Source organism: Pleurotus ostreatus (assembly GCF_014466165.1).
Source record: "Pleurotus ostreatus strain PC9 chromosome Unknown scaffold_6, whole genome shotgun sequence".
In the NCBI taxonomy this organism is placed as follows: Eukaryota; Fungi; Basidiomycota; class Agaricomycetes; order Agaricales; family Pleurotaceae; genus Pleurotus; species Pleurotus ostreatus.
In genome coordinates this window covers 3,092,020-3,113,950 of record NW_023503161.1, presented here as the reverse complement: position 1 = coordinate 3,113,950, position 21,931 = coordinate 3,092,020, and the positions used below count along the sequence as shown (strand labels likewise).

Genomic DNA, 21,931 nt, shown 5'->3' with positions numbered 1-21,931 from the left:
GACAGTATTGTCTCAAATTTAGACGCTTTGTTCGATGTCGAGATTGTTCTCGTATTGTTCTATGAGATCCTTGCTTCACGCCTGTTGTTCCTACAGTGGCATGCCTTTTGTCTCGACCAGCTTTCCTTGTTCGACGTTCAAACGTTCATTATCTGAGCTAAATTTGGGGATTTACTTGAACGGGAAACACCTTCAGGCTGGCCTGGTCCTTGCTTATAAAAATCAGGACAAACGCTTTGTGCACCGCATCCCCCACGCCTGGCATAATCCGCTGCTCTTCTACCCAGCATGGTCATCGCCTCTCAGCAACCCCATATCGCTCGGACTACCGACCGCAAGATATCTTTCCTGTCTGAGGTCCTCGTCCAAATCGGCAAGGCAAAACTTGCTCTCGATATTATCCCGGATGACGCACAAGAGCATAAATACTATGCCTTCACGACCAGATTTCTTTCCTGGATCGCTCAGACTACCACTGGGCTTCCGCGGCCCCGCGTTACGAGCCATGTCGGGCAGTCGACTGTGTCGACGCCAGCCACAGCCACGGTGGAGCCCCCTTGGCTTGACGTTAACCCCCAAGGAAAGTTAACCAGGGGCGATTATCGATGGGCAGTGCATAGAGGTCTGTCGCCCAACTTTATTCACACCCAAACGCGAACTGATTTCTCCTATCATAGGAATAGCGGAGCAGGACAGTATCATTAATTACCCTGGAGAACGGGGCGAGCAATCGCTTTCCACGCCCGACGTCAGCGCCGTGTTTTCTGACTGTCCAGAACCGGACGCGGAACCGGAACCAGAACAGCAGCCAACTATCAGCAATGTTCGGCGAGCTCGGCTCCCTCTTCCTCCCTCTTTCCGCGATCAGGAGCCTTTCGTGCCGCTTCAACAGAAACCAGTGATGAAGCGGGATCCCTCAACGGCTCCTGATAAACCGCGTGAAATGGAAACCACCTCTCAATCGCCTGACTTCATCATTTTTCTGTACACCATGGACCCGGTGCTCGGCATCTGGAATACCCAGCCCATTTTCGCCGTTGAAAACAAGCGGAAGATCACAACCGAGGGCGAATATGAGCTGCTAGCCGGCCAGGTTAGGAAGCAAGCCAAGTTTATGTTTGCTGAATACCCGGCGCTGCAAGGCACGACGCTCTCAACGCTCTCTCTTGTTGGTGGCGAATACAGGTGGTGTGATTGGAGGTGGAATAGCGGGTCGAAGGAGCCAGTGCTTCAAAATCCACAGGTCGAGCCATTTCGGCCATTATTCGTGCAGGAAAAGGTAGACGGGCCTGATGGCATTGTTATCACGTATGATGACGTGGCAGAGGATTTCAAGAGGCGCTGGAAAAAGCTTGCTTGCAGGCACTATTTACAATGCAATAGCTTCTACCATGCCTAAGGAGCGTATTCCAGTACTTTCAACTGTAGTTACCGTTCAATAGTCGACCGTACTTTGCCCGTTTTCATAGTATATTTCTGATCAACGCTACAGGATCTGCGATACCCGAGGCCTGTTGATGTCGGCGGATACCCTGAGGAATACACAATGCTTCTTCGTATACAGTTGAGGACAGTCAAAGTCCGCTAAAATAAAAAGTTTTTTTATTGTGCTCCGGACTTGCGCGGAAGACATTCCGGCTTGAAAACCCTTTCGAATGATACCGTGCTTGTCCAATTCTGACGAGCCGATCGCCCAGAAAAGGCGAATTACTGGAAAATACCCTCAAAATTTTGGCGTAAGCCGAGTATATTAGATAAAATCATGAAAAATATGCCAATCGACTCCTTTTGATTAGCTCATGTTGATCCCGTCAAAATCTTGGACTTCTATCGAGCCGTTCCTGAGAAAAAATATTCATATTTCTGGGCGCTTCGTGATGGGAAAACCAAGAGCGTGAGAGAACACGCCGTTGGTGTGAGAATTTATGGCTTGAGGCGCTTTTGGGATAGTTCCAAAACAAAGGCTAGTGATATTTCGCCGCAACTTCCAATTGGGGATCGTAAGAATTGGGTTGCATGCCCAGTCTTGGGCGCCTGTCATCCCGAAAAGGCCCACAGAGGTACACACAATTTGAATTTTGTGCTCCAAAATATTGGCGCAGACAGATTCTCGTGGGAAAAACTTCGGAGGTGCTTTTTCAGACGTTTTCAGCTATCCTGAGTCTGAATCTGGCGTTAATTTGTCCCCAAAAAATCCCGTTCGAGCGCTACGCAATTTGCGGACTTTGACTGTCCTCAACTGTAGGTAAAATTCGATGCGCGGGGAAGTCCTAGTAGCCTATCACAACAAAGAGCGGCTTCACGGACGACGACAGACCCGTCGATGCGTGGTATAAAGACCGTCACAGCTCATCTGCCTCACCACCTCACGCGCCTCATCTCTCTCTCGCCTAACCCAACTCCGCCGCGCACACTCGACTCGCGCAGTTGGCCTTCATCTCTGCCAAGGTGAGGTTCGTAGCCAGGCACCGGAGATTCGTTGGGGAATGAGACCGGATTGCATGTCCGATCGAAAACCCGGCTGTGTTAAGAAAAGGGCCGGAGAGGGGGTCCAATGCTGGGACCCGGCACAGGAGCCACCCAGCTTTTTATTGAACTTCAAGTGCTCGGCTGCCCATGGCGATTCACGTTCGAAACGGGACTTGAAAATGGCGGATCGGCAAGCGACCACGGTGAGAGCAGCGGCGCCAGGTCCATCGGGCTCGTTTGCGGACTTGACGGCCACGGCCAGGGAGGCAACGTCGATGACGACGAGGAGTGTGCTCGATCTCGCACACTTAACATCTCAACACACTTATCTCTACTGCAACACTTCTCCCCGCTCTCAAGTTGCCTTCACCCTCGCTCGACGCGCCGTGTCCACTAACGAAACATCCCGCCCGCTCCACGAGCGAAATAGCCGAACCACGCCTGAATGGCGAATGCTCATTGACATACGCCAACCCCGTCGCGGGCGAGCGGACCACGGCATCAGGTCTGGGCGAGTGCGTGCCCTCGTCAAAATTGGTCCCGACTAAAGCCCTCACGCTGGATACGTATCGTTGCCGCCTCTGGACGGGAATCAGCCTCCATCCGTCCTGGCGTTGTAAAACCTCGGAAGCTGGAGTCCCCTTCCATGCCGATGTGCAGTGCGGATGATCGTCGCCGTACTTATACACTGACCCGTCCTAACCTGCCAGCTCAACTTGGAACTACAGCGTAGGCGACGGGGAGAGCATGACGTGGAGCAGTCGTTCGTCGACTAGGACTAGAAGAAACAAGGGTATCGTTGGCTCGGGCAAGCAAAGACAAAGGAGGCGTAAATGAGGAGGATGGATAGCGGAGCAGGGGCGATGGCAACGGCTGTAACAACAAAAGAGAAACAGGGGAAAGGGTTAAGGAGGGAAGAACTATGAAAGCAAGGAAAGAAGAGGCACGTACCTTCAATCTCGAAGTACTGCCCACCCAGCACTGGAATGGGCAAGAAGGTTGCGGTCAGTGGCGGCTGGTTGAGCCTATCAACTCGTAAATAGCTTGTTTGTAGCGAAACAAGATGGAAACAGGCACGCACCTTACCACATGCGGACATGATAGAGCGGAACGCCGGCGTGTTGACATGTGGAGGTCGGCGGGCAGTGTGTCTCAGCGCGAGGTATTTCTTGAGCGGTCTGGCGCATGTGTTGAAGTAAACAAGAGCACATAGAAGTTGAAGTAGCATTAATCATTGCCTGCTGTATGCCGCGGTGTATTTAGGGCTGTTCCCCGTCACCGTAATGAGCGTAATTACGGGGGTCGTAATACGGGAGCCGTCCCCGTACCGTTCTCAGTGTCGGATGCCTCTTTGCGGGTACGGTATACGGTACGGTATTTGACCGTCAGACATCCGTTGTTACGGTCCCGTAAACGGGAGATACGGATCGCGGTGTGTGTGCCTGGCCACTAAAGCCTAACCCTGCAGCCATGTGATCCGCGCGCAACGCGTGAGCGCGTGAGCGCTTGACACTGCGGGCACCCAACTATTTTTCCACCCGAAAAACCCCGTGAGAAAGAGTGTTTGTAGTTTCCGGCAGGTTTTCCTGCCAGGAGGGCTTAGAGTTTTCCCGCTAGCAAAATTGTGAAAATACTATGAGTTTTCCCTAGGTTTTGCTGAGAGAAAGATATTGAGTTTTTCCTTGCATTTTGCGAGTGTCAAAATCTTGGGCAAATGATTTGTTTTCCGGTTGAGAAAAACCTAATATTTTCCGGGTGGGTTTTTCCACTGGAAAAATGCTAAGTCTTTCGAAAGGTTTTTCTTTCGGAAATTGTCAAGGTTTTTGACAGAAAATCAAGGATCCCTTGCTAGTCTCTCACAGAAAGCCAGAAAAATGGAGGAAACTTGCTGAAAACCTTTAAGAATTTCCGACGAAAAAACCTTTCGAAAGACTTAGCATTTTTTCAGAAGAAAAACCACCCGGAAAATATTAGGTTTTTCTCACCCGGAAAACAAATCATTTTCCCAAGATTTTGACACTCGCAAAATGCAAGGAAAAATTCAATATCTTTCTCTCAGCAAAACCTAGGGAAAACTCATAGTATTTGTAAGGGCAACCTCCGCGCGCTCTAGCACTCAGCCCGAGATCTAGCAGAGGGGGATCCAAAGATAATATATAAGACGATAGGGAATACATCCAGCGACTATACTACGCACCTAGCAGAGGGGGATCCAAAGATAACAAGTCTAAGGAACCCCTCTGCCGAGGCGAGGGCTAATACTACTGGAGCGTGCGAACGAAACGAAAGAACTGTACAGTACACGAAGGGGAGGAATCACAAGGGGGCGGGCGCGTATACCCGAATGGGCAATGCGCCGTGTACAGCCACCCGATAACCCGATGCCCGATATCGGGGTCCGAGAATCCCGATATCGGAATCCGAGGGTCCCGACGACGAGTAGGAAGAATAGGAGGCATCGGAAAATGGAGAGGGGGTCTAATAATATAAAATAGGAATAGAGAGAAGTAGAATATATGCGTACGTAATAGGATCGGGAACCCGATGATGCGTAGGGGGGCCCGATGTCCCGATAATGCGTGGGAAAGCTCGCGACAGCGTCGGGGACTTGTAGGAGTGATCGGGCAGCGTGTAGGAAGACAGCCCGAACAGAGCCCGACGTGTAGGAGGACAGCCCGAACGCGAAAACAAGAACCCGATGGCGAAAACGAGGACCCGATGGCGAAATAGGGGGTTCCCCTTACAGTATTTTTACAATTTTGCTAGCGGGAAAACTCTAAGCCTTCCTGGCAGGAAAACCTGCCGGAAACTACAAACCCTCTTTCTCACGGGGTTTTTTGGGTGGAAAAATAGTTGGGTGCCCGCAGTGTGAGCGTTGTGCTCTTCCTTCCTTCCACCACGCTGCCCGGACCACGTCTCCATCGACTCCTTCGAACGTTGTACTTCGTCATAGTACTAGTAGAGGCACATCGAGTGCTTCAATGATGTTTTTTACCAGTTTTTTGCAACGAACATTCAAGAATGCAGGAGCTTTGCCTTTCCGGAGGTGTACAGTATGGTTAGGAACAAGGCAATGCAGTGGAGAAACGATATTGGGATAATGGCTGTCCATCGACCCAACTTGGAGGCGGATGTGTAAGGGCAACTCTGCGGTCTGGCACCACGTGCTTGACGGCTAGCAGAGGGGAATCCAAAGTATATATTAATATATGTAAGAGACAGATCAACTGCACTGCTTACCTAGCAGAGGGGAATCCAAAGAGAACAAATCTAAGGAATCCCCCTGCTAGACCTCCTCCTTATATATGTATGAAGTATGACGGTCAGCCTGCTGAGACCGTACTAAGAGAAACTAACAACCACTAGCCTAGCTGACAGGCTATAGTATGGTTGGTACGCTCTAGCTCTGCTAGTGTGCTTGGCTGTGACTAGTGCAACTAGTGCAGCTAGTGTGCTTAGCTGACAGCCCTAGCTGAGATCTGCTGGCCAGATCCCCTAAGAACAAGGATGGAAAGGTACGAAAGGGAAAAGGGGCTAAGAACGAAAACAGAAAGGTATGAAAGAGAAAAGGGGCCTATCATGTGATGCCTAGGGGTTCGAATAGGGGGTTCCCCTTACATCACCCCCCCTTCAAGGTGCGGCGCCCCGACGCATGCCACATATCCCATTTGGTCTGCCAAAATTCAGGGCGGTCATTGTCGATTTCACGTTGCCTCCATGGAAGATGTTTGAAGTCCGCGATTGTCAGTCGAATCCTGTGCTCTCGAGGTTTGTGCGGGTAACGACGGTGGAACTCTTGGACCAAGTCTGGCGCATGCACGTCTTCCTTAAGTTCCCAACTCCATTCGCCTGGATAGCCTTTGTAGGTAACCTTGTAGCGAAGCTTGTTGCGAATGATCCTGCTATCCAGAATGGCCTCCACCTCCCATTCCTCTTCGCCGTCTACAACAACAGGGTCAGGAGGTGGTACTGGATGACGGCTTGAAATCTCATCATGTGGAGCAGGAAGTAGCTTGATGACAGGGAAAACAGGGTGGAGGAGACGCATGGAGTAGGGGAGCTTGAGGCGATACGCGGAGTTTCCAACCTTGCGCTCGATTTCGTAGGGACCATACCGACGATGTCCGAGTTTTGCAGAAGGCCGTGTTGTCTTGATGTCGGAGGCGTCAAGGTAAACCTTGTCCCCAGGCTTCAGATCTGGTGTATATCTGGTGCTTTACCACATTTATACATGAAGCTCATATGAAGCACATGACTTCACATCTTCCGTACATTTATTTCATATAAAGGTCATATAAAGCCCACTTCTTTTGCGAAACTTTACATTCCTTCATATGGCTTTACATTTCTTCTACATTTCTTCTACATTTTCTTTACTTCTTCATGACTTTGAGGCAATAACAATTGTTGAGGAGCTTCACGTAAAGCTTATATGAACTGCATGTGAAGTTTATATGCGACATTCATATGTGCTTCATGTGAAGTCCATGTGAAGCACATATGAAGAGTTTATATTCATATGGATTACAACTAAGTTATGAGTTTATCTCATACACAAGTGCATACAAGCTTCATGTGTGGTTTATATGAGCTTTACATGTGATTTATATATGCACTACATGCACTTTATATAGAGTAAATGTATACTTTATATGAGCATCATGTGTGGTTTATACAGCATATATATATGCTTTATGTGCAGTTTATAACATACATGTACACTTCATGTGAACTTTATATGTGGTTTATGTGCGCTTCATGCGCACTTCATATGCAACTTATACATAGTAGAGGTAAATACTTTGACACATTTAGTCCTCCTCCTCCTCACTCTCCTCCTCCTCTTCACTCTCCTCTTCACTCTCTGAGTCTTCTTCATCCTCACTCTCCTCATCACTGTCTGTCATTTCTATTCCTGCTTCTTGATTCCTCTTCTTTTCCTCCTGCTTGGCAATGTCCCATTGAGTGTGTATGAATAACAGCACATGCATCGTGAAGTCAAAGTTGCTAACTGTCATTCGGTTGAGAACAGTCTGGAAACCTCCAATCCATGCATTGAGCTGTTCACAGGCCTAAGCTCAAATTAGACAAGTATGACTGCTAGACCACTAAATTCACTTACCTGAGTGTTGAAAGCCCTCTTATAGTAAGGGTTGCCTTGCTTGTCATTGGCAACAACTACAAGATTTGGTGCATCTCCATTGAGGGGTGCTGGATTGCACCAGGTCCGGCAAAGATGATCAGTGATCCGGTGGTTGATGTAGTGGTATGAGTCCACAATAATCCTAGTTGTTGGCTCCCAAGCAGGCCAGTGACCTTGCCTGACAATATGCTTGAGTAAGGCGCACCCCTTGTCAATGGCAATGTAGCTGGGGCGTGAGGCAGGATCAGGATAGACATCTTCAAGGAACCGAAGAATCTTGGCCACCCCTTCTGACTTGGCAAACTTGCGCCAGGCAAGGACCACACCACATGGAGCACAGATGGTCTCCACGCAGTAGTACCTAGGAGCAGAGAAGTAGTTGTTATACTTGCTGCCACTGACCTGTTCAACCTCCTGCTCTGCAAGGTCATCATGCTCTGGCGCCTCTGCTCCTCCACCAACAGGCAACCATTCCTGTCTCTCCTCCTGAGCTCTTCTCAACATCCGCTGCACTCCAAGAAGTGAGGTGTTGGCATATTGCCTGCGAAATGTGGCCCACTGCCCCTGGTGATCTTGACAGGCCTTCGTGTCACCAACCTTGACCTTGCCACATCCCTTCATATGGCACTTGTTTTCCATCCTCTCTGCATGCCTCTTGCAGAACACCCCAGTTTGGGCATTCTCAAGTCCTGCCTCGCACCCTTCCATTGCGCAATGTCGTGGCCCCATGACAATTCCATCAATGACAATCATGCGGACCTCTCCATGATTGCCAGGTGCAACAGGGCCAGTAGGCTGAACCACAGCAGCAGGCTGGTTGTCAACCTCCATTGCATCTGGATCAACAGGTTCCCCTGCATAGTCTGGAACAGCATGATTTTCATCATGGCCAACAACTGCAGCAGGGTCATTGGGTTGCCTTGGAATGACATCAGCAACATCCTTGAATGCATGACAACACTCATCGCAAGAATGTCCCTCTGCACTGCGGATAACTCCATTGTCGCCGAGTTCAATGTAGGCAGCAGCAACCAGAGCATTGATGGAGATTGTCTTCAAAGACAATCTGGCGCTTGTTGAACTTAGCCATCTGCCGGATAGACTCCTCCACAAAGGCCTTCCAGACTTGTCGACGTCCAAGTTTGAAGGTACCTCCACTTGGCTTGACAAATGAGAAGTTCCAAAACTCGGTAATGGCAGCAGTGGAAGCATGGAAGCTGTAGTTGGCATTGACGATAGCCCCAGAGACAGTGCGGTCGACCCAGACACTTTTGCCAACCTTGAGATACTTGGCATTGTTGAGGTACAAGCACAAGTCATCACCGTTGTTCTGGGTGAACCGCTCGTGATCTGCCCAGTAAAGTGAATTGCAGGAAGAGCATCTGCCAGCCAGAACAGGGACTTTCTCCAAGCACTGACTCCCCTTGAGCAATGTGACATGAGCAATATCACGTTCCCGGAGGTCTTGAGTAAGGCTATGGTCGTTACAGTCAAGAGTTGGACAAGCCATGACGATGGGCGTGATAAGAATGATGGGTTGAATAGAAGCAGTGGAGATGGGGCGAAGTTTGGACTCGAAATTCCCAATACTGGAGTGTGAAGCAAGAGACAGAGAGCGGCTGAACCGGCTGAGTTTCTTGCCTGCAAGCGTAATTTGCTGCTGCTCAGATCGTGAAGTCCGTAAGTCGTCAGTGGTGAACAGGGAGACAAAGCCACTGTCAGAGAGCTTTGCTTTGACAGCACGGACCAGGGCAGCCATCCAGCTAGTAGACTCCTGTTGCTGAGAAGCCTGCTGTTGTCCATGAAGGTTGAGGAGATCTGTATTACTGACAAGAGTCATCAGAAGCATTAAGACAGTAGACAGCTTGATCTTGGGACCAAAGTTGTCCTGAATGCTTTGAGCAAACTCGGTGAAGAGCATGTTTGGGAAAGGATCTTGTTTAGGTGCTGCAGCAACACATGGAACAAGTCCAAGCAAGAACCACACCACTAGCAGCATCATGTAGGTCTGTAAACAGAAACTAGGCAAATGAGCACGTGTTCAGACAGAATATGATGGAGACTCAAGCAAGAAATGGTGCAAAATATATGCAATTTTCAATAAATATAGTAGTACAAAGATATATGCATAGGGAGAAATTCTAGGTTGTATGAAGCTGATGACTTACTTCGATTTGGATGGCCCAGCCTTCTTCTTTGCAGACCTCTTCTCCTCCTTCTTCTGCTCAGTGTTGATCCGTTCCACCAGTTGGCCCAAGGTAGCCTTGCCAGGCTTGACTGCACCCCACAATTTCTTGTAGATGGCCGAGCCCACTCCAGCATCACCCTCCAGATATGTGAGAATATCTGGATCCTGAATGGCAGCCAGAAAGAGGGGATTGTAGTTGCTGAAGCTGCTGGGATTCATGTAGATGGCGCGGGTGTTTTCGACATTTGGAAAGGGAGGAAGAGGAGGGGATTTGGGATCGTGAGCGTCATATTTGGCCTTGAGTCGTTCTTGAGCAGTACTGGCAGCTTTCCAGTGCTCATACGCCGATATGATGTCCCCATCGTTGGGCTTGGTGTTAGGAACCAAGGAGACTGGGACCTCAAGAAGAACGGCGTACGGGATCAGGTGCTGCTTGGTGGAATTGTAAGGGGACACTCCTATTTTCTCTCCTTTCCTTCATCCCATGGACTCTTACCTACATTTCCTTTGTTCCCCTTTGTTCCTTTTCGCTTCCTTTCCTTTCCACTTCCTTCCCGCCCACTCCTTTCGCATCCGAGCCATGTCCGGTGACTCCGGAGTCTTCCCACGCCTCGGACTCGCCTCGGACTCGCTTTGGACACCTCGGACTCGCTTTGGACACCTCGGACTCGCTCGGACGCTTCGGACTCGCTCGGACTCGTAGATACACTTCGGGGCTCGTCCGGGCTACCTCTATCCTCCTTTCCCACTTCATTACTCCTTGTCCCCACTTCCCCAGGTCGCCGGCACGACTCCTGTACATCCCCCTTCCACTTCATTATCACATGTTTCCTCGTACCTTGTGATATTCGTTCGGACCTGTGGCTGGTGTACTGTACAGTTACCCTTCATTCCTCCCACGCTACTACAGTATATACTTCGCTTCCTAGCATGGAGAATCCTTATCCTGTTCTCTTTGGATTCTCCCTCTGCTAGGTGAGCAGCTCTCTCATGTATTGTAGTTAGTCTTATTCATTACTTTGGATTCTCCCTCTGCTAGGCCTGCGCTGTCAGCCATCTTGAGGTTGCCCTTACAGGAATAAGCTGCACGGATGTGGTCTGGAGCTGGCGGAAGTGCACCTGCAGTAGCAACACCAACAGATGAGATGGATGCTGAGGGCGCAATAGATGAGGGCGCAATAGAGCCACCAGAGTGGGCAACTGAGCTGCCAGAGTGAGTTGATATGAGAGAAGGAGGAAAGGCGGGAAAGGCCGAAGTAGATGCTGCAGGGAGGGGCTCCTGATTTTGTGAAGTTAGAAGTGCTCAGACGCAGATGAAGACAAGCTTACCAAAAGCATGAGCAACTTGAAGTCATTATTCCAAGTCACATCCATGTCATCCTCTAGCGCAAGGGCAAAAGGACCAGCGACCTCCCATTCCCCATCAACATCCAAGACTGAAATAGCAGACTCTACATATTCAGATCAGCAAGCATATTAGATGAGAAGGGAGTTGAATGACTAACCTGTCACAGTCGGAAATTTCCTGGTCAGAATCTTGAGGATTGGTGCCAGCGTAGGAAAGCGGGCCATGGTTACAGAGTGGGGCTTGTCGGTCATCCCCAAGGTGGTGTGCATGACTACCTTGCCCTTACCATGAGTCTCGATGGGCGGGACATCACCAACAGGAACTAGATTGAAGGTAAGCGCAAAGCAGATGAAGTCAAGTTGAGAAACTCACCAAAATCAGCCATGTTGGGTGCGGTGCCAAAGGCATTACCACGTGTGAAGCCACCAGTGGTTCGTGAAGCGCCCTGCAATTCCTGCAAGTTGTCGGATGGAGAGGGAGAGCGAGAAGGCGCCAGCAGAGAAGCAGCACTGGAAGCAGCACTGGAGTGAGAGACATTACGGCGCTGAGCCTTACCAGTGTGCTTGTCAGTGAGTGGGGACTGGCTAGCATCGCGTTTAGCAGGCTTGTGAGGAGTGATATTGATATCAACATCCATGATTGTTGCATCACCCTCGTCGTCACCACTTCCATCACCCACACCAGCAACTTCACCCTCAGCAGCTCCAGCGGCCTCTTCATCAACATCTTCATCGTCATTCTCTTTATCCTCCACATCCGCATCAGCCTCCGAGTCCTTGTCTGACTCTGCACCGAGGTTGTGCAAGTCTCTAGCTCTACCCTTACCCTTATCCTTGACCACAGCAAGTTCTTCTTCATCACCGGAGTTCGAGTCGTCTTTGGAACCGGCGTTGACCTGTGGGTCTTCATCGTCACCTGAGTCGGGATCAGGACGACGTGCACGGTCAGAGACAATGCGCGGGGTAGTGGAAGGGATCTGAATCCTTGTGCCGGTGGAGCGAGGCGGTGGAGCTACACCAGCCCCACTTTGCTGGAGGATTCTAGACGTACTATAGTTAATTAGTACGGTGCAGGCATCATGATGAGTATATCAATACGTACAGTGTCATGTTCTTCTTAGCAACTGCTTTCGCAGCCTTGTCCTCTGCATCACGGTCGGCAGAGGTCCTATAAATATCGGAAGTCAGCAACCGGTACAAGCAAGCAAGTAAGTGATACATACTTCTTGTCTTTCTTGGTTTTCATGGTCTTCTTTGCAGCAGACACACGGGACTTCTTGACTGGCTGCTCTTCTTCATCTTCATCTCTATCAAACATTGTTCAGATTTCTTTTTGTGAATTGAAAAGAAATTTATTTATTTTAATAATACTACTACTCTACATCTATGCTACTGATAAAAGAGTGATGTACTTACTCTGTCTCTTGAGAAGCCTCTTGTACTGCCTTGGCAGCATCAGTGGCTGATCTGGTGGACCTGGGCTTGATGGCACTGTTGAGCAACAACAGGTGAGATGCAGGTGCGGTGGCATGGTAGGTGACAACACAAGTGCAGGGGTGTGTGATGGGGATGTGATGGGTGTGTGGTAGGCGATGACAAAGGTGCGGGGGTGGGTGGTGGGTGACAACGAGAGTGCGGGGGGCGAAGACAAGGGCGCGGGAGGGCAGGGGCAACAACAATGGTGCGGGGGCGAAGACAAGGGCGCGGGAGTGCAGGGGCGACGACGAGGGCGAAGATGAGGGTGCAGGGGAGAAAACAAGGGCACAGGGGGCGAAGATGAGGGCGCGGGAGCGACGACGAGGGTGCAGGGGCGAAAACAAGGGCGCGGGAGCACAGGGGCGACGACGAGGGCGAAGATGAGGGCACAGGAGCGAAAATGAGAGCGCAGAGGCGAAAACAAGAGCGCAGAGGCGAAAACAAGGGCGCGGGAGCGCAGGGGCAACGACGAGGGCGGGGGAGCGACGACGAGGGCGGGGGAGCGATGACGAGGGCGCGGGGGCATGGTTGCCATTGGGAAATGGAGGGAGAGGGAAGTGGGGGTGGTGGGAAGGGGTGGGGGCTGTCAGTTTTGACAAAAGGAAGGGGCAGGGTGACTTACATTCCCTGGCCCTCCTCCTCGTTCCCTGCGCCGCGCATGGACGCCTTCTGGGTGCTTCATGGTGCTCTTGGGGGCATTCCGTGTGTGTGGGTTGGGTGAAAAGTGAGGGGATGGTGGTGGTTGAGAAGAAAGAAGGTGGCAGTGCCAGCGTGGCACGCCACTGTCACATGCGTGTGGCATCACGGCGATTGCCGGATAGGCGCGCGCCTAAATAAAAAAGAAAAGTAAAATAAAATAAAAAGAATATTAATATTCGTGGTAAAGCGCCCAATAAGCGCCCGTCCGGGAAAAAATGAGTTATCATCGGATAACCCTTGCTAACTCATTTTTGGACGTCCCAAAGCGGAAATTGCCTCAGAAAACCTCCAATAAATTGCAGAAAATCCATATAAATCCATATAAATTCATGTAAATCCATATAAATCCATGTAAATTTATACAAATTCATACAAATTCATATAAATCCATGTAAATTCATATGAAGCATATGTATCTTTCATAATTATGTCTCCATCAAATCTACTTCATGTGAACTTCATGTGCATTGCATATAAATATTTACATAAATCTTATATCAAGCTCACATACTATATATAGATAATGTAAAAGAAATGTAGAGGAAATGTAAAGGAAATGTAAAGCAAGTAGAATAAATGTAAAGATTTTCCTGCCATTCCTATGAAACATATACTTACATTTTCTCTATATGAAGCTTATATAAAGTCCATATAAAGCATATGACTTCATATAAAGCTCATATGAGCTTCATGTATAAATGTGGTAAACCGTCAGGTGCTCGATCTGGTGCTGGTTCACGACGACGGTTGTAGTACTTCGCCATGTCATCGCTAGCCTTAACCAAGACGGACCTTGCCTCTCGGAGTGCAGACTCCATGCGATTCTTGAATGTGTTGACATCTTCGCGATGTGATCGTGGCTGGTTTGGTTCAAAGCCCATGCGAGGATGACGGCCAGTATCAAGCATGAAGGGAGTCTGCTTTGTTGAGGCGTGCACATGATTGTTGTACGAGAACTCTCCTAAAGGAATGCAGTCCTCCCAGTCGTCCTGGAGCTCTGAAACAAAGAGACGAAGGTACTGCTCCATCTCCTGGTTGACACGTTCGGTTTGTCCGTCTGTCTGCGGGTGGTAAGCAGTGGAATAAAGTGTCTTGATTCCAAGCAGTCGATAGAGCTCTCGCATGAAGTCTGCGATAAACTGCGGGCCACGGTCGGACAACCCAGCCTCAGGTGTGCCATGGAGTTTCCAGACATAGCGAAGATAGAGGCGGGCTGCACCCTCAGCTGTGCAGGTGGTGTTTGTAGGTATGAAGTGTGCACGCTTGGAGCATTTGCAGCACACTACCATGATTGCGTCATAGCCGTTTGACTCTGGTAGCTCCGTAACAAAGTCCACAGAGACCACCTGCCATCGCTCTGTTGGTATGGGAAGGGGATGTAGCTCGCCGATGGGCTTGCAGTGGATAACCTTTGTCCGAAGGCACATATCGCATGCACGACAGTAGTTTCTGATGTAACGAGACATCTGTGGCCACCAGTAGCTCCGAGAGACAAGCTCAAGGGTCTTCCAGCGTCCGGGATGCCCTGCGATCGGACTATCATGGTGCTGTTCAACGATGCGGCGGCGCAGGTCAGCAAAATCCGGGACATAGATTCTGCCTTGATAGCAGAGAAGATCATTCTGCATGGACCACTCAGCACCGTGGACCGTACGTGCCTTGCCCTTAAGTAGTTCGGCGGCTGACTTTGTCACAGACTCTTCTTGGGTGCCCTCACGAAGCCCTCGACGGATTTCACGAAGGATATCTCGCTCTTCGCCTTCTGCTGTGATTCCTTCCAGGGCCCGGATTGCGAAGAGCTCCGGCTTAAGAAGCACAATGTCCTTGTTATCGTCAGTACCAGTACCATGGTCTGCGCGTCGCGATAACGCATCTGGCTTGCCCATAGTACGGCCCGGTCGATGGACAAGTGTGAAGTCAAAGCGCGAGAGGTAGAGAGACCAGCGAGCCTGGCGTCTGTTGAGTTTCTGAGCCGTCATGAAGTACTGGAGGTTGCGATGGTCCGTGTGAATCTCAACAGTGTGACGGGCACCTTCAAGATGGTGTCTCCACTCCTCGAGCGCGCGTACTATTGCAAGCATCTCCTTGTCGTGGATCTCATAGTTGCGCTCGACAGGACTGAGTGACTTTGAGTAGAAGGCAATCGGGTGGTGTTTGCCATCCTCACGTTCCTGGGACAGGACTGCACCGGTTGCAAAATCTGACGAGTCAGCTTCAATTCGGAAAGGTCTGTCATCATCCGCGGAGACAAGCACCGGCGATGACGTGATTCAAGCCTTGACCTCATCGAACGCCATCTGCTCTGAGGGGCCCCACTGGAATTTCACGTCTGCCTTTGTCAAGTTGAACAATGGGCGCGCAATGGCCGAGAAGTCCTCGATGAAGCGTCGGTAGAAGTTCGCAAACCCCAGGAATGACTGTACCTCCTTCCGTGAGGTTGGGACTGGCCATTTCGCAACACCATCTACCTTGACCGGATCCATTTCCACTTGTCCTTCAGAGATGATCAGTCCAAGGTACTCGATGCGCTCTTTCTCAAACTCGCACTTCTCTGCACGCAGATAGAGCTTGTGCTGTCGGAGAATCTCCAGGACCCGACGGGTGACCTCACGATGCTGCTCTCGTGTTTTGGTATAGATCAGGATATCATCCATGTAAACACAGACGACTCCTTCGGCTATGAGGTCGCGGAAGATGTCATTCATCATGGTTTGGAAGGTCGCGGGTGAATTTGTGAGTCCAAAGAACATAACAAGTGGTTCGAAGAGACCTCGATTGGTCCGGAACGCTGCCTTCCATTCATCGCCCTCCTTGATGCGAAGATTATTGTAACCCCATCGTACGTCGAACTTGGTGAAATACTTTGCACCTCGAAGTTTATGGATGAGTTCTGGAATAAGAGGGAGTGGATAGCGATTTTTGATAGTCATTAGGTTAAGCTTGCGGTAGTCTTGAACAAGCCGAAGCGAACCGTCCTTCTTCTTAACAAAGAAGACTGGAGCTGCCATTGGTGATTTCGAGGGGCGTATACGTCCTGAAGCAAGGTTTTCTTCAATGAACTGGTCAAGCTCCACCTGCTCAGAGGGCGCGAGCGGATAGATCTTGCAGTTTACAGGCTCTGCACCTGGCACAAGCTCAATGGCATGGTCCCATGGCTTTGAGGCGGGTAGCTCGTCGAAAGAGTCCTTGGAGAAAACATCCTCAAAATCACAGAAGCGGTCTGGAACAGAGTCACGGAAGCTCGGCTTCGCAGAGTTCCTGGCAAAGGCCTCTGCCAGGCGTTGAGATGTTGTCTGCGTTGCACGAATGAATTCTGGGTCCACAACATTTGCAGCGAAGAGGCGCTCTCCATCTTCAAGTTCCGGAAGGTTGGATGTGGCTGCATCAATATGCTCCCCATGCTCATCGTCATCGCAGTCGGACTCCTGATCTGAGTCACAGTCCTCCAAGCTTGGCATAAGTCCTGCCCTGCATGTGGCACGGGCACGGGTTTCACGCCGGCGAATCTGACGCTCTGCCCTTTCGCGTTTTCGGCAGACAGTGCATGCCCGGGGGCAGCGGTTGAGCCGAACTGTCTGAGTCGTCCAGTCTACCTCAGGGTTGTGATTTCGCAGCCATGTATAGCCAAGGATAATGTCCTGCTTCCCTAAACTGGTGACGGCAAAGACGGCACGCTCTGCATGACTATCGTAGCGGAGTATAAGGTCGATCACGGAATGAATGGAGCCGGCCTCATTGGGTGTGCCATCAACGTTAAACACGGGTATGGCTTGAGACAGCTCGCGTGTGGCCCAACCGTTCTTGCGTACAAATTCTGCATCAATAAAAAGACCGGTCGCGCCACTATCGAGCAGAGCTTTGACCTGATAGGTCTTGTTGGTATCGGTGGTCTCGAGTTCAACCGGGAGTAGAAGGGAGTTTTGTGAGGCTGTGGCGGCAACGGTAAACGAGCGTGGTAGCTTCTTTTCCCAGTGTTTCAAACGGGGAAGCCTTTTTGGAATAGAGGGTGCAGAATCGGTTGGTAGTGTTGGAGAAACGACATGTATTGCGTCACAATCTACATGTTCGACTTCTAGTACCGAAAACCGATTGCGCAGGGGCAGGGAGTGCGCACCACCCCTCACCTGCCTTGCGTAAAATCCTCTTCGACAGCGGGAGCATCCGCAAGAACCATCTCTGGTGCTGCAGTGCCAGCCTGCAAGTCCTCCATGTCACGCTGTTGGGCGCGTGCCTGAAGCTCTTCTTCGAGTTCGTCAATGGTCAGGTGTCGAACATCGAAGCGGTTAGGACACTGTGCCTGTACGTGGCCAGGTCGCTTGCACTGGAAGCACACCACAGGGGTGTCACGACGCTGACGTGCAGCGTCAACATCCATGGGAATGCCCATCGGTAGAGGCTTCATATGGCTACTGCCTGTCGCAGGCGTGTGACTAACGTTTGTGGCAGTGGTGGTACTACGTGGGACCGTAGTTGTCATGGGAGAGAAAGTACGAAAGCCTGACGCGGGTGCCGTGGTACGTGTACTAGTGTTAGACGGTGACGCGGTTTGTGTCTTTGAGAAAACACCAAAGCGGAAGGCTTGGTTGGACTGACGATTGAGGTCGAGGCGTTCTGCTGCTGCTATCCACGCGCTGAGATCGTCCTCCTTAGGTACACCCGTAGCACTCTCCGCAATGCTGTTCTGGATCTCCGAAGACAGACCGCGGCGGAAGCGCATGACATTAGAGTATCCATCGCTTTCGTACCCTGCGTGATGGACGAGAAGTTGGAATCCGTCAACGTAATCGCGAACTGAGCCTTTGCCCTGATGATACTGCGTAGACTCGAGTTTATTGCGTGCTTCCATCGCTTCGTTCACGGGATAGAAGTCTTTGCGAAATTCCAAAAGGAACTTCGGCCAAGAAGCGTACGTTGCCTCGTCTTTCTGAAGGTTCTCGAGGTAACGATCGCGCCAGTAACCTGCGCGTCCCTCCTGCATGAATGACAGTACAAAGCCTATCCGTACACCTTCGTCCTCAAAGTCCTGACGTAAGAGGCCGAAGTAAACTTCACACGAGGTGAGGAAGTCACGCCCGTGATCGCGTGAGCCATTGAAGAGCTTAGGCTGAGCGGGACGGATACGTCTAGCCGGCGATGTTTCTGCTTTGGGTCGAGCAGCGTCCTGAACTGTCAATTCTGATATACGCTGCTGAATTTGGTCTAGTGTTGTCTGAAGATCTGTAATGCGAGCATCCGACGATTCTTTGTCGGTTGTGAGACTATGCTCTATGTGAGCAAGACGCGAAACGATATCGTCCATAGTTTTATGATGTGATAAATGCGAAGATAGATGTGGGAAATAGATGGACAGGGCTGGGGGCGTATTCTGCGACGTTAAACCGAGCGTGCGAGGCTCAAGGTACGTGAATCAGAATAGCTGGCGGCCAAAGAGAGATTTGTTCTTCTGTAAGGGCAACTCTGCGGTCTGGCACCACGTGCTTGACGGCTAGCAGAGGGGAATCCAAAGTATATATTAATATATGTAAGAGACAGATCAACTGCACTGCTTACCTAGCAGAGGGGAATCCAAAGAGAACAAATCTAAGGAATCCCCCTGCTAGACCTCCTCCTTATATATGTATGAAGTATGACGGTCAGCCTGCTGAGACCGTACTAAGAGAAACTAACAACCACTAGCCTAGCTGACAGGCTATAGTATGGTTGGTACGCTCTAGCTCTGCTAGTGTGCTTGGCTGTGACTAGTGCAACTAGTGCAGCTAGTGTGCTTAGCTGACAGCCCTAGCTGAGATCTGCTGGCCAGATCCCCTAAGAACAAGGATGGAAAGGTACGAAAGGGAAAAGGGGCTAAGAACGAAAACAGAAAGGTATGAAAGAGAAAAGGGGCCTATCATGTGATGCCTAGGGGTTCGAATAGGGGGTTCCCCTTACAGGATGATGTTAAGAGCGGAATGACTTGCAGACGCACACCGCAAGTTAAGCGACTGTTATTCAAAATATGATGAGTTGCCATACTATACCTGGGCAGCAAGTGAGTTTTACCATGCATTTCTCAGTCACCCTATTCATCAGTTTCAGTTCTCGATCCTCGAATTGGATACGAGCGCTTGCGTGAGGACTATGCGGACGACCCAGCACTCCTTGAGTATCTCGAGAACTCGAAAGAGGACCTCCATGCCACCTGTACATCCCAATTGTTATACCGTACTAGACCCAATGAATGGGTCGTACCACGCACCTAATTTGACGGCTTTAGGCCAAAAGTCCCTGCAGGCAATAATAATTGCCAAGTGTTGTGGTCCCGAATGTAGTAAGTCCCCACGAGTCAACAGAATTCCCACCCGCGCTGGGTGTTTCCCACACAGCCGCACATCGCCGCATATGGCCGCTGGCATCAGCACCGGCTAATAAACCCTCGTGCTCATTGTTGCGCACAACGAGCTCGATATCTAGGTCTCCCTGCCGCTACAGCTCCAAAGAAGACGTGATAAATTGTAATAAATTATATATACCTACATCAATACATATATAATGATTTTTGAGCAGTGACAAGCTCTTAAAATGCGATTTTCTGAATGCACCCAGTGTAAAACAAATTCCTATGAAGTTTTGACAGGTTTATATGTCCAGCAAGTAGTAATACATTGTACCAGAGGTACTCCAACAATGAGCACGAGGGTTTATTAGCCGGCGCTGATGCCGGCGGCCATATGCGGCGATGTGCGGCTGTGTGGGAAACACCCAGCGCGGGTGGGAATTCTGTTGACTCGTGGGGACTTACTACATTCGGGACCACAACACTTGGCAATTATTATCGCCTGCAGGGACTTTTGGCCTAAAGCCGTCAAATTAGGTGCGTGGTACGACCCATTCATTGGGTCTAGTACGATATAACAATTGGGATGTACAGGTGCTCCATGCATATTTCTTAAAGCATTACAGTCGGTCCAACGTGCAACGCCGTTCTGATGTCACCACATCAGCTCATTGCCCGCGCCTCGTCGCCCTGCTCACCTCAAAAGATGAAGTTCACCTCTCGGTATCAGGTCAAGGAGCGTGACAATCTTGATCAGTTTGTTGAGTTCCTCAAGCTCCCGCAAGAGAACTTTGACACTTGTGACCCGATCAAGTGGTGGGCCGGCCGCGAGTCTCTGTTTCCAGATCTTTTCCGGCTTGCGCGAGACATTTTCACCATACCCGGTAAGTGTTTTCTATTTCAGTGTGTGCTATTCTCACTTTTGAGCTTTATAGGTTCCGCTGTCGCTGTCGAGCGCATCTTCTCGGGCGGCCGAGATACCATTTCGATTCGTCGCGCTAGCCTGAAGCCAGACACTATCAGAACCTTAATGATAGTGAAGCAGCGCCTCAAGCTAGCTCGTGAGGCGGTCAAGGAGCTGCTAGGCAATGCATAAAAACAATATATTCCTCATATCACTCCGTACGTACCGTAACCTGCCGTACCGTACCCGTAAAGTAGACTGTACCGTACCGTCGAGCCTTTGATACTTATGTCATACGGGACGGTACCCTGCCGTACCGTACCCGTCAATAACCCGTAAATCTTACGGCCGTACCCGTAAACGGGTACGGTGCACAGCCCTATGTGGAATGGTGAATATGTGCAAATTCATCCAAAGGGAGCGCTGGCCTCATTACCTCAAGCTGTGGACGGCCTCCGCAAAGGCCATCTGGTCGAAATACCAGGTCATCTCGTCATTCCCATAAATCTTGGCCAGGACCCGGTTTCTCTGCTTCCCGATTCCGCGATCAAGCGCAAACTCAATGCTCGGGTCCAGAAGCGTCTATCGCCATCGTCATTTCCCACAACCCGCTCAATCTTGACGCCAATGAGTTCCGCATCTTAACGCTTTTAATGCTGATATACGTAGAAGGCCCCTGTTCCTCAAGAAAAGGTTCTACGTCGAAACACTGCGGGAGCCAACTTCGAGCCAACTTCGACCTTCCTCTGCTCAAGCTTTCGATGACCCTCAATGCACAATTTGTGCTCAACCACAGTCTCACCGACGCTCCTTCCGTGGTATGGTCCCTTATCCGAGCAGGGAGGACATGCTGTCGCTGCAAGTTACGGTAAGTACCTACCTTGGACTCTGCTATTCCGCAACCAACCGTCTTATGCTCAACATCGCTTTGCCAGTGATCGTACGGCTTGTATTCCAGCTGATTGAAGATACTTCGCGCGTCTCCTTCGCAAACGAACTCTCCACTACCCCAGACCAATCTGCACCAAGCATGTTGAATTGTCATCTCAAAACGCGATTCCTCTTCCCGCTCTGATACGAGCGTCGTCCGCATTCCCGTCCTGCATCCCCCGAGCGCGACTATCTATACCGATCGTCATTTTCGCGCTCGCGTCCCTTCCGATCATCTTCCAGCACGTTTCCTCGTATCGATTGCCCCGCCCTCGCTTCGTGCCTGGGTCTACTATCTCCTGTGCTCGCCTTTAACGGGGTGATGCAGGCGCTCGTCGCAGGGACATCCATGTCGTCAAGTAAAGCAGGTGCGTCTTTTTTCTCATTTATACTAGTTCCATCGGAACATTGACATGTAAATGCAGGTGGATGATGTTGTTCTCTGCGATCTGTATATCCACC

At 50.3% G+C, this 21,931-nt stretch overlaps 4 protein-coding genes across 4 annotated transcripts; 3 read left to right on the top strand and 1 right to left on the bottom strand.

The window, feature by feature from the left end:
• Window positions 1-288: 288 nt before the first annotated feature.
• On the top strand, window positions 289-1,399 carry PC9H_009164 (uncharacterized protein; the record flags this gene model as incomplete). Its single annotated transcript, XM_036778671.1, has 2 exons — window positions 289-622; window positions 678-1,399. The coding sequence occupies 2 exons, from the start codon at window positions 289-291 to the stop codon at window positions 1,397-1,399; spliced, it is 1,056 nt and encodes a 351-aa protein (XP_036630099.1).
• A 1,087-nt stretch (window positions 1,400-2,486) lies between these two features.
• On the top strand, window positions 2,487-3,017 carry PC9H_009163 (uncharacterized protein; the record flags this gene model as incomplete). Its single annotated transcript, XM_036778670.1, has 1 exon — window positions 2,487-3,017. The coding sequence occupies one exon, from the start codon at window positions 2,487-2,489 to the stop codon at window positions 3,015-3,017; it is 531 nt and encodes a 176-aa protein (XP_036630098.1).
• A 17,324-nt stretch (window positions 3,018-20,341) lies between these two features.
• On the top strand, window positions 20,342-20,731 carry PC9H_009162 (uncharacterized protein; the record flags this gene model as incomplete). The annotated part of the gene is made up of 2 exons (XM_036778669.1): window positions 20,342-20,519; window positions 20,571-20,731. The coding sequence occupies 2 exons, from the start codon at window positions 20,342-20,344 to the stop codon at window positions 20,729-20,731; spliced, it is 339 nt and encodes a 112-aa protein (XP_036630097.1).
• A 240-nt stretch (window positions 20,732-20,971) lies between these two features.
• On the bottom strand, window positions 20,972-21,820 carry PC9H_009161 (uncharacterized protein; the record flags this gene model as incomplete). Its single annotated transcript, XM_036778668.1, has 3 exons — window positions 20,972-21,121; window positions 21,420-21,558; window positions 21,669-21,820. 3 exons carry the CDS (start codon window positions 21,818-21,820, stop codon window positions 20,972-20,974), a joined length of 441 nt encoding a protein of 146 aa, XP_036630096.1.
• Window positions 21,821-21,931: the final 111 nt, after the last annotated feature.